General features: G+C 39.8%; 1 protein-coding gene across 1 annotated transcript; it reads right to left on the minus strand.

Annotated features, from left to right (window-relative positions):
* Positions 1–971: 971 nt before the first annotated feature.
* On the minus strand, positions 972–1,965 carry LOC111398284. The gene is made up of 2 exons (XM_023025205.1): positions 1,509–1,965; positions 972–1,264 (listed from the first exon to the last, which is right to left on the minus strand). Exons 1-2 carry the CDS (start codon positions 1,963–1,965, stop codon positions 972–974), a joined length of 750 nt encoding a protein of 249 aa, XP_022880973.1.
* Positions 1,966–12,707: the final 10,742 nt, after the last annotated feature.

The following is a 12,707-nucleotide window of genomic DNA, read 5'->3' on the forward strand; positions in this document are numbered from 1 at the left end:
AAGAGATGTTGGAGCGGCTTAAGGAGATCCACCCGACACCGAACATTTTTGTACTTGAGGCGAAGTTCGGTGGACTGATTGAGGGTCGTTCAGACATCGCATCCATCAAGGAAGCTGCTGAGGCTCCACCGGAAGTGGTGGAAGTGGGAGATAGGGCCATAGTGCCAGTAGATTAGGGCCTACAATGTAATGGCTTTGGCATAACTATTGTAATCCTTTCTTATATAAATGAAATTGAATTTATCGCCTAGTGTTGAGACTTCTTTCTTTTATGTTGATCTATTAGTAACTATCATTGTAATTTGGACAAGAGCTTAAGTGAAAACCAAGTAATACTTACCAACATCCAGTAGAAGCACAAAACTAATAGTCCGTGGAGCATAATGATGAACTGAGGTTTCATAAATAACTTGAACTTAACAATATCGTATAAAAAGGCCATTTCAGAACTTAATCAGATAAGAATAAGTTATAATGAGTTGTGGGTCATAAGCAGCTCGGAGTAGGCTATGCATTCATTGGTAATACTTCCTCAAGTGTTCAATGTTCCATTGATGAGGCATCATCCTTCTTACCATATCTTCAATCTCATAAGTTCTGGGTCGGGATTCTTTGATGATGCGGTATGGGTCTTCCTAGTTCGGCCTAAACACTCCGGATCATGTTGGCTTCGATGACGGGAACTCCCTCTTGAGCACCAGGTCACCCAAACATAGAGTTTGGTTCTTAACCTTTGAGTTGTAATATTGGGTCATTTTCCTTTGGTACATAGCCAGTTTGACTTAGGAAGGATCCCTCATTTCTTCAAGGAGGTAGAGTTCCTTCATTCATGTTTTGTAACTGGTGATTTCATTAAAGTGTATTTGTTGATGTGAAGGGACCCCAACTTCAACTAGAGTCATGACTTTAGCTCCATAAGTCATGGAGAAAGGTGTTTCTCCTGTTGCAGTTCGGCTTGTTGTTCATATGGCCTAGACGACATGGGGTAGCTCATCGACCCATGCTCCTTTTAAGACATCAAGCTTCCTTTTTAGAGTGTGCTTGATGATTTTGTTGACAGCCTCGTTGCCCATTTGCTTGGGGATGATGAGGTGTTGAGAAATCCTCCTTATACTGAGTTCGTCACATAAATCTACCATCTTCTTGTTATTGAACTGCCTTCCGTTATCAGTCACTAAGTAGTGGGGAATGTCAAACCTATAAATAATGTTCTTCCAAACGAACTTTGATGTGTTTGCCTCAGTGATTTTGGCTAGAGGTTTAGCTTCAATCCAGTTAGTGAAGTAGTCAATGGCAACAAAGGCAAGTGTTGCACTTCTTCTTCCTTTTGGGAAGGGGCCAATAAAGTCTATATCCCATTTGGCAAAGGGCCATGGGCTGGTGACCATGAAGAGTCCCTGAGAAGGCTATCTCTGAACATTGGTGAACCGCTGGCACTTATCACATCTTTGGACAAATTGACAGGAATCCTTTTTCAGGGTCGACCAGAAATAGCCTTGTCGAAGTACCTTGTGTGCAGGGCTGTTCCACCAAAGTGGTTACGCAAACTCCCTCATGAATTTCTTTTAGAATGTACATGGCCTCCTCTCTTCCAACACATCGGAGTAGGGGTGATGAGAAGTCTCTTCTATACAACACATCATCTTGAAGTATGAAGTGAGCAGCCCTTTTTCTCAACTTCTTTGGTTCGTTCTTTGAGGGTGGTAGTGATTGATCTTTGAGATAGGCTAGAATGAGTTGCATCCAAGGTGGGGTACTTTCAATCCACATTACTTCTTCACCTCCGGAGATGGAGGGCTTCAGTAGGCGCTCGATTGGAACGATTCTTAGCAACTCAGAATCCTTACTATTGGACAGTTTGGACAGGGCATCTGTATGTGTATTTTCGAGGTACAGGACAAGGACCAATTCAAACCTCTTGAAGTGGAGGACTAAGGTCAGAACTAATTTTAGATAAGTAGCCATGCCACTGTCTTTGGCCGCGAATCTTCCATTGACCTGACTCACCACAAGCTATGAGGCGCTACTAGCTTGTAATGTTTTAACTTATATTTCTTTGGTCAGCCTCAGGCCTTCTAAAAAGGCTTTATACTCTGCAACATTGTTTGAGGTCTTGAAGCCTAACTTGATTGCACAGTTTAGCCTTTGGCTCTCTGGGCTTCTGAAGCCACTTTCTCCTGACAATCCATCCACAAATAGCTTCCATGTTGGGGGCTCTGCTGGGTCCATTGTTGTTTCCATTTCTGAGGATTTGGTGAACTCAACAACAAAATCTACGAGGGCCTGGCCCTTGATGGCACTTTGGGGTTTAAATAGCAGGTCAAACTTACTGAACTCAATTACCCATTTTAGCAGTCGACCCGAAGCGTCTATTTTTTGTAACACTTATTTCAGTGGAATGTTGGAAAGGACTTCAATTGAATGAGCCTGAAAGTATGGCCTCAGCTTCCTTGATGCGGTAACAAGGGAGAGTGTAAGCTTTTCCATGTCTGGATAGTGAGTCTCTGCTAGCAGCAGGGCTATGCTGATATAGTATGCTGGCAGCTGACGTGCCTCTTCTTCCCTGATGAGCACTGCACTGACTGCTTCATCCAAAACTGTCAAATAAAATAGGAGTGTCTCACGTGGTATAGGTTTAGACAGTTGGGACACCTCTCCCAAGTGCTTCTTCAGCACTTGGAAGGCTGCCTTACATTTTTCGGTCCATTGGAATTTCTTTTCCTACTTCAGAATCTTGAAGAAAGGTAGGCTCTTATCAGTGGCTTTGGAGATGAAGCAATTGAGTGTAGCAATCCTTCTATTAAAGCTTTACACCTCTTTTGGCTTCTGGGGTGATTTTATCTCTAACAAGGCCTTTATCTTCTCGCGGTTTACTTCAATCCTTCTTTGTTTCACAATTTATCCCAAAAATTGACCCGACGCTACCCCAAAGGTGCACTTCAATGGATTCAACTTCATTTTATATTTCCTCAGAATTTGAAAAGTGTTATGGAGATGACTTGCATGATCCTTTGTGAGGAGGCTTTTGACCAGCATATCATCAACGTAGACTTCCATAGTCTTGTCAATGAGGTCGACGAACATCAGTTGACCAACCTCTTATATGTGGCACATGCATTCTTCAGTCGAAGGGCATTACTTTGTAGCAGTACAATCCTCTGTCTTTGATGAATGATATAGTGTCTTCATCAGGTCGGAACAGGAGTATTTGGTTGTACCCTGAGTAAGCATCCATAAAGCTTATGAGTTTATGTCCAACGATGGAGTCTACAATGTAACGCCCCGACCCCTTGTGGACCAGAACCCTACTTACTTTACTTAACTAACCGGTGATTTAGTCATAGGAGAATATATTTTAGCGGAAGCTTAATTTTTACAATGATAATTTTAACAACAACCTTTCGAATACTTTAAATAAAACACTGAAAAAAAATAATGGAACGTAGTTTATTTGAAGAAAACACAACTTGTTCTCGCGTTCAACGTTATTCAAATAATTTAAAGAAATAACATTGAAAACATTCACAAAAATAAATCTAAATAATTGGTTTACCGGGTTTTATCATGGGCTGGTTGCACCACTCTCCATCTTTTTTATCATCCAGGCCTAAGGTAGAATCATATCAATCTGTAGAGAAGGGGTTAAACCCGTGAGTTAAAAAACTCAATAGATATCATTGGTGCATTCGTGATCAAGCTATACATTTCAAAGCTGTAACTTTAGAAAAAATTTCATAGTAGGATTTCTGGTAGAATCCCAAACACGTAGAGTCATGACTTAACACGATGCCTCGACCGGAAGTACATGCCGTACCCGGAGGTACCATTAGACATGGATGTGTATGCCATACCGAAGGTACCATTAGATATACAAACATTAACATAAATCTTCATTTGCTAGAAACTTATAACTTAATATGAATTAACACTTTGTACCTCTACCTACCTTGATTGATGATTTGAACCTTGTTGAAAAATGCACTCTTTTGATGTTTCAAAAATAAAACTCCGTTGAGAATTGATGCTTGGTAAACACTTCTTGATAGCACCAAAACTTCTAGGAAAAACTAAATTTCCTCTTTCTCCTTTCTCTTTTTTCTAGACTTGAAAACTCTCTCTTTTATGCTTAGAAGCTTTTGTCTTGATGTGAAAAATGCGTATGCATTGGTGCTTATTTATAGGTGAAAATCTCACAACTTAAGGGCAAGTGAAGGACCTAATATTCATTAATACGGGTGTCATTTATGTGGGAGTTATAGGTTTAAAAAGGTGCTAGAAAATCGTGTAGGAATTTGACTTTTCATATTCCGCGTACTTCGATTGATACTATACAGTTTTTAGTATTCTTATCATAACTTCTTCTCACAATATTCGATTGAGGTAATTCAAAGTGTATTGGAAAGCTAACTCAAAGACTACAACTTTTCTTTAGATATCATTTTTCAAATCGAATGTTTTCTATGTCGTAAATGGGTCTCAAATGAGACTAAAAATCTGAAGTATACTTTAGCCATCCAATATTCATGTCTTAGTGCTACTAAGGTGTTTAAAATTATTTGGGGTTCTATATCCCCCACACCTTAATTAAAATTTCATCTTTGAAATTTACCTTATGATTAGGCGAATAGTATTGGATACTTGTTTTTGGCTTCCTCTTCCCCTTCCCAAGTGGTCTCTTCTATTCCATGATTATTCCATTATATTTTGACCAATTGAATTTCTTTGTTCCTTAGTTTATGCGCCTTTCGATCCAATATCCTAATTGATACCTCTTCATAGGATAAGTCCTTTTGTACTTCCACGGACTGATAGTTCACTACATGATTAGGATCATACACGTATTTCTTGATCATTGATACATGGAAGACGTTGTGCACTGTCGATAACCCAGGTGGGAGAACTAACCGATAGGCTACATTTTCGACCCTATCAAGTATCTTGAATGGTCCGATATAGCGGGGTCGTAGCTTTCCTTTCTTGCCAAACCTAAGTACACCTTTCATTGGTGTCACTTTGAGAAACACTTTTTCTCTAACTTTGAATTCTAAATCATTCCTCCTTGTATCCGCATAGCTCTTCTGTAGATCCTGTGCTGCCTTTATCCTTGCACGGATCTTATCGATTGCCTCAACTGTCATTTCAACTATTAATGGTCCCAAAACTCTCTTCTCACCGACTTCATCCCAATGAATAGGGGACCTACATCTTCTACTATAGAGAGCTTCGTACGATACCATCCCGATAGTTGCTTGGAAGCTGTTATTATATGTGAATTCTACTAGGGGAATATATGACTCCCAACTACCCCCTAGATCCAAAACACATGCTCTCAGCATGTCTTCCAAAGCTTGAATGGTCCTTTCAGATTGACCATCGGATTGAGGGTAATATGCTATACTAAAGTTCAGCTTCGTTCCCATAGCTCCTTGTAGACTTTTCCAAAATTTGGACGTGAACTTTAGGTCTCTGTCAGACACAATGGACACAGGTATGCCGTATAATCTCACAACCTCCTTAATGTACAATCGTGCCAATTGGTCTAAACTGAATGTCATTTTCATTGGAAGAAAATGAGCTGACTTTGTTAATCGATCCACTATTACCCATACAACGTTGTTTCCTCTTGCTGACTTCGGGAATCCAACTACAAAGTCCATTGTGATATTTTCTCATTTTCATTTAGGTATGTCCAGTGGATTTAACAATCCAGCAGATCTTTGGTGTTCTGCCTTAACCTGTTGACATACCATGCACTTTTCCACGTACAACCCTATACTTCTTTTCATATTTCTCCACCAAAATGTATCTCGGAAGTCTCGATACATTTTCGTACCACCGGGATGTGCGGTGTACGGCGTGGAATGGGCCTCTTTCAATATCTCGTTTCTCAAGGTTTCATCCTTACGCACACAAATTCTCCCCTTATATATCAGTGCCTGATCCGAAGCTATTCCAAAATCCTTTCTCTTATCAGTACCAATTTTATTCTTGATCTTCAACAAGAATGGGTCATTACCTTGTATCTCTATAATTCGATCTCTAAGAGTAGGTCGAATAATCAAAGCTGCTAGACGAGCAGTGACTTGTCCTGGTATGGTAACCACTTCAATCTGCAACTTTTCCAAGTCCTTGACTAACTCCATTTGAAAAGTGGGCAGTGACGCCAACTGTCCCATTGATTTTCTACTTAAGGCCTCGGCCACAACATTAGCCTTACCTGGGTGGTAATAGATAGCGGATAGTGCAATCGTAATCATTCACCAATTCCAACCATCTTCTTTGTCGCATATTCAATTCCTTCTGTGTGAATAAATATTTCAGACTCTTGTGATCTGTGTAGATATAGTACTTCCCTCCATACAAGTAGTGTCGCCATATCTTCAAGGCGTGTACTACTACCGCAAGTTCTAAATCATGCGTCGGGTAGTTCTGCTCATGTTTCTTCAATTGTCTTGATGCATAGGCTATCACTTTTCCATTCTGCATCAGCACGCATCCCAATCCTTGCTTGGATGCATCACTGTATATAACAAACCCTTCTGTACCCTCAGGTATTGTTAACACGGGTGCTGATATCAACCTCTGTTTAAGTTCTTGGAAACTTTGTTCACATTTATCCATTCATTGGAATTTTACTCCCTTCCATGTAAGTTGCGTCATTGGTCCAGTTATTTTGAAAAATCCTTCTATGAATCTCCGATAATATCCTACTAATCCTAGAAAGCTCCGTACCTCGCCAGCATTAGTTGGTGCTTTCCAGTTGGTTACTACTTCCACTTTCACTGGATCTACCTCAATCCCTTGGGCAGTGACTATATGTCCAAGAAATCCAACTCGTTCAAGCCAGAACTCACACTTCTTGAATTTGGCATACAGCTTCTCCTTGCGTAATACCTCTAATGCTATTCTTAGGTGCTCTTCATGTTGCTCCTTACTCTTGGAATATATCAGAATGTCATCAATGAAGACTATGACAAATTTATCCAAGTACTGATGAAATACATGATTCATCAGGTCCATGAACACTGCAGGTGCATTGATAAGCCCAAACGGCATCACTATAAACTCGTAGTGTCCATAACGAGTTCTGAAAGCTATCTTGGGTATATCCTTTGACTTTACTTTCAATTGATGGTATCCCGATCGTAAGTCGATCTTGGAAAATACCTTAGCTCCTTTCAGTTGATCTAACAGATCCTCGATTCTTAGGAGTGGGTACTTATTCTTGATAGTTAATTGATTTAACTCCCTATAATCGATACACATCCTCATGCTTTCATCTTTTTTTGCACGAACAACACCGACGCACTCCATGGAGATACACTTGGCCGTATAAAGCCCATATCTAGGAGTTCTTACAACTGCTTCTTTAACTCTTGTAGTTCCTTCGGGGCCATTCAGTATGGGGCTTTTGACACTGGTGTCGCTTTGAGAATTAGGTCTATGGTAAATTCCACTTGCCTATCTGGTGGAATACTAGATAGATCTTCTGGAAACACATCTACGAATTCCCGTATTATTGGTACGTCTTCAACCTTTATCGTCTCATATTTCCCTCCTGAGTTGTTTACTAAATATCCTTGACATGTTTCTTTTCTCAACATCTTCTCAGCTTGTAAAGCCGATACTAGTCGAATAAGGAGTTTCGTCTTCATTCCAAGGAACGAAAATGGTTCATCTCCTGGTTTCTGAAATGATGCCTCCCTTTCCTTACATTGGATGGTGGCATAATTACAACCCAACCAATCCATGCCTAGTANCTTGGAAAATACCTTAGCTCCTTTCAGTTGATCTAACAGATCCTCGATTCTTAGGAGTGGGTACTTATTCTTGATAGTTAATTAATTTAACTCCCTATAATCGATACACATCCTCATGCTTTCATCTTTTTTTGCACGAACAACACTGGCGCACTCCATGGAGATACACTCGGCCGTATAAAGCCCATATCTAGGAGTTCTTACAACTGCTTCTTTAACTCTTGTAGTTCCTTCGGGGCCATTCGGTATGGGGCTTTTGACACTAGTGCCGCTTTGAGAATTAGGTCTATGGTGAATTCCACTTGCCTATCTGGTGGAATACTAGATAGATCTTCTGGAAACACATCTACGAATTCCCGTATTATTGGTACGTCTTCAACCTTTATCGTCTCATATTTCCCTCCTGAGATGTTTACTAAATATCCTTGACATGTTTCTTTTCTCAACATCTTCTCAACTTGTAAAGCCGATACTAGTCGAATAAGGAGTTTCGTCTTCATTCCAAGGAACGAAAATGGTTTATCTCCTGGTTTCTGAAATGATGCCTCCCTTTCCTTACATTGGATGGTGGCATAATTACAACCCAACCAATCCATGCCTAGTATTACATCAAAATCCTTCATTTCTATCATGTATAGGTTCGCTTCCATTGGTTTTCCCTCAACTTCAATACTTACTGATTTGGCTATTCTATCAATACTCAAAGGGTTGCCTGAAGGAATGCTAACCTCTAATGTACCTTTCGACTTATCACAGGTAATACTAGATTTAGCCATAAAAGTTGTCGATATAAAGGAGTGTGTGGCTCCTGAATCAAACAATACATAAGCAGGCGTATTGGCTATCAATAAAGTACCTGCTATGACGTTCGAGTTTTCCTCTGCATCTTTCTGAGTCATTGCAAAAACTCGTGCTTTCCCTTTCTGGTTCTGGTCATTATTATCATCCTTCTTCGGGGTAAATGTGGGCCAATCCTTAAAAATATGCCTTGGTTTACCACATCTGAAACAAACATTCTTCCCTTGCGAACACACGCCACGATGCGTCTTTCCACACTTAGGACATGGCTCTATAACTGGTACAATGCTCTTGTTGTCATTGACTCCACCATTAGCTTTCTTGTTCTGCTACTTGCTCTTTCCCTTGTCCTGGCCATTCCATTTCCTTTTACCTATACTGCTATTGTCCAATTGATTGAACATTTGACTATGTTGCTTGGCGCTAGTCTTCTAGTACCAGATAGCATGAGCTCTTTCCAGCATTACACGGTATGAGGTGAAACGATGGGACATAAGTATTATGCTTATAACTGGGTTCAACCCTTGTTCAAACCTCCTGAGTTTCTTGTCCTCCGTATCCACCATATGGAGCATACCTTAAAAGTTGGTGAAACTTCCTTTCATACTCAATCAAGGACATAGTCCTTTGCTTGAGTTGGAGAAATTCAATTTCTTTGTGATCCCTCAAAGACTGTGGGAAGTACTTGTCCATTACTTCCTCTTTAAATCGCTCCCAAGTCAATTCCGCTTGTTGCTGCGGGGTCCTCGTCCTTGACATCGAGTTCCACCAGTGGCTTGCATCATCGGAGAACATAAACTTAGAACACTAGACCTTCTGGGCATCCGTGCACCCTATTAATCGAAATATTCTCTCCAACTTGCGAAGCCACTCCTTGGCTGCAAGTGGATCAGCTGCTCCATTGAAGGTAGGGGGCTTGTATATTCTAAATTGCTTGACCACTGAAATATGGGTTGGAGGAGCATAGGAGCTAGTGGTAGGGGTTGCGCCTGGTTCGGGTTTTGCTTACCAAGGTCTTGGACCACTTGGAGGAGATCTCTTATCAAGTTGGTTTGGTTTACGCGGACCATTTTCCTTTAGACAAAACGTATGGTTCTTATTAGTTTCATACTTCGAATTCTAACAAAGAAGATAAAGTTTTATTTCTTGACATAAAGGAAGTTCCTATAAGGATTTAAATCTAATCCCTATAAGTTCTAGGGATCTTCTTTGGTGGAGCCTCATCTCCAGAGGAGTCTTCCGCCTCATGTTTGGATTCTATGTCCATCTCAACCTGTAGCTCGGGCTCAAGATCATTCCCTTTTTCTTCATCAAGTTCAATTACTATCTTCGGTTGAGGTTCTAAGTTTTCCCTCCATAGGTCTAGGAGTGATTGGCAGTACACTTCAAACTCAAATATATTTGGGTGCTCCTCTAGCATTACACCCCTAACCGTGACTCTCATATCTCCTCAGTGAGGTGGAAGGGAGTGTATGAGGTTATTTATAGCCTCAGTATGCGTTATCTCTATTCCAGCGTCCACCGCTGTCATGCATATCTCATAGACAACATGTATATGTTCGTCAAATGGACGGAGCAGATCAGTCACGTAATTCTCATAGGACTGAATGACGATTCTACGATTCAATGCTCCTCTATATGCCCTAGCCGTTCTACGAGCCATATCTGTTGCATTTTCACATATCATACATTTTTTTTTACTCTTGGAAAAATGGCTACTGTTACATAACATTCTACCTATAAATTCTAGTCCAATGCGTATCTTTTGAAAAAAAAAATACATCTTTCAAATCATTTCTAACTGGTATAGTATATCTTTGAAAATAAGCATAAGTTGTACCATAGTATCATAACATAGTCTTTTCATGAAAACATTAACTTTGAACATACTTGGGCTGTAGGATGAGATTGATGGATGTATGCAAGATGTCATGGAGTCTCTTAGACTTTTTCATTTTTAAAAAAAAAATACTTGGTATACAGAACCGGCTAAATCGTTTTAAAAAAAAAAAACCATACTTGGTCTACAGAACTGGCTAAACCGTGCTCTGATACCACGCTATAACGTCCTGACCCCTTGTGGATCGGAACGCTGCTTACTTTACTTAACTAACCGGTGGTTTAGTCATAGGAGAATATGTTTTAGCGGAAGCTTAATTTTTACAATGATAATTTTAACAACAACCTTTCAAATACTTTAAATAAAACACTAAATAAAAAAATAACGGAACGTAATTTATTTGTTCCATTATTTTTTTGAAGAAAATACAACTTGTTCTCGCGTTCAGCGTTATTCAAATACTTTAAAGAAATAACATTGAAAACGTTCACAAAAATAAATCTAAATAACCGGTTCACCGAGTTTTTCCATGGGCTCGCTGCACCACTCTCTATCTTTTCCATTATTCAGGCCCAAGGTAGAATCATATCAATCTGTAGAGAAGGGGTTAAACCCGTATGTTAAAAAACTCAATAGATATCATTTGTGCATTCGTGATTACGCTATACATTTCAAAGCTATAACTTTAGAAACCTTTTCATGGTAGGATTTACGGTAGAATTCCAAACACGTAGAGTCATGACTTAATACGAGACCTCAACCGGAAGTACATGTCATACCCGAAGGTACCATTAGACATGGAGGTGTATGCCATACGAGGTACCATTAGACATACAAACATTAGCATAAATCTTCATTTGCTGGAAACTTAAAACTTAATATGAATTAACATTTTGCACTTCTACCTATTTTGATTGATGCTTTGAACCTTGTTGAAAAATGCACTCCTTTGATGTTTCAAAAAAAAACACTCCTTTGAGAATTGATGCTTGGAAAACACTTCTTGATAGCACTAAAACTTCTAGAAAAAACTAATTTTCCTCCCTCTCCTTTCTATTTTTGCTAGACTTGAAAACTCTTTCTTTTATGCTTAGAAGCTTTTGTCTTGGTGTGAAAAATGTGTATGCATTGGGCCTTTTTATAGGTGAAAATCTCACAACTTAAGGGCAAGTGAAAGGCCTAATACTCATAAATACGAGTGTCATTTATGTGGGAGTTATAGGTTTAAGATGGTGCTAGAAAATCGTGTAGGAATTTGACTTTTCATATTCCGCGTACTTCGGTTGATACTGTACAGCCTTTAATATTTCTATCATAACTTCTTCTCCTGATATCCGATTGAGGTAATTCAAAGTGCGTTGGAAAGCTAACTCAAAGAGCTATTTTCTTTAGATGTCATTTTTCAAATCGAATATTTTCTATGTTGTAAATGGGTCTCAAATGAGACTAAAAATTTAAAGTATACTTTAGCCATCCAATATTCATATCTTAGTGCCACTAAGGTGTTTAAAATTATTTGGGGTTCTACATACAAGTTGGTCTATCCTTGGGAGGGAGAAGCTGTCATTTGGGCAAACTTTTTTCAAGTTAGTGAAGTCAATGCACACCCTCCATTTTTCGCTGGATTTCTTTACGAGTACTGATTTGGATATCCACTTCGGATAAATGGCTTCTCTGACGAAGCCATTGCGACTTAACTTGTCGACTTCCTCATTGAGCTCCTCATATCTTTCTGGATTGAGGGCTCATTTTTTTTACTGATGTGGTGTGCAGGTGGGGTTGATATTTAAGTGGTGGCAGCTGACCCTTGGGTCTATTCCCATCATGTCTTTGTGCTTCCATACGAAAACTTCCAAATTCCTTTTCAAAAAGTTTATTAGTTCTTCTTTCATCTTAGGGGACAAAGCTTTCCCTATTCCCAAGACCTGAGCGAGGTCTTGGGAGTTGGTAGAGAAAGTTTTGAGTTCTTCCATAGGAGTTTTATTTCGTTCAGACTCAATGATCCGAGGATCTAATCCATCAAGAGGGTGCCCTTCTTTAGGGACCTCGATCACGTCGACGTCTTCCGCCAATTGGGAGGTCTATCCTTGTTCAAGTACGTCAAGCATCTCTACATCCATGTTGACTTCATTTGTTGCATCGGTTACTATCACATTCACAGTGCGGGGCTCATATTTTCGTAGGGAGTTGAGGTAAGATGATCTCGAGCCTATCTGGTCACCTTGGACCGTCACGATCCCATGCTCAGTTGGGAACTTTATACATAAGTGGTGAATGAAGGTCACAACCTAAAGGTCTTTTAGTGCAGG

Source organism: Olea europaea, chromosome 8 (genome assembly GCF_002742605.1).
Source record: "Olea europaea var. sylvestris chromosome 8, O_europaea_v1, whole genome shotgun sequence".
In the NCBI taxonomy this organism is placed as follows: domain Eukaryota; kingdom Viridiplantae; phylum Streptophyta; class Magnoliopsida; order Lamiales; family Oleaceae; genus Olea; species Olea europaea.

Bases quoted from the DNA above. Each gene is read 5' to 3' on its own strand.
- LOC111398284 (XM_023025205.1), bottom strand. From the start codon at position 1,965: ATGGCTACTTATCTAAAATTAGTTCTGACCTTAGTCCTCCACTTCAAG. The intron at 1,265-1,508 runs GTACTTCGACAA...ACTGGATTGAAG, and splicing joins GGAACAGCCCTGCACACAAG to CTAAACCTCTAGCCAAAATC.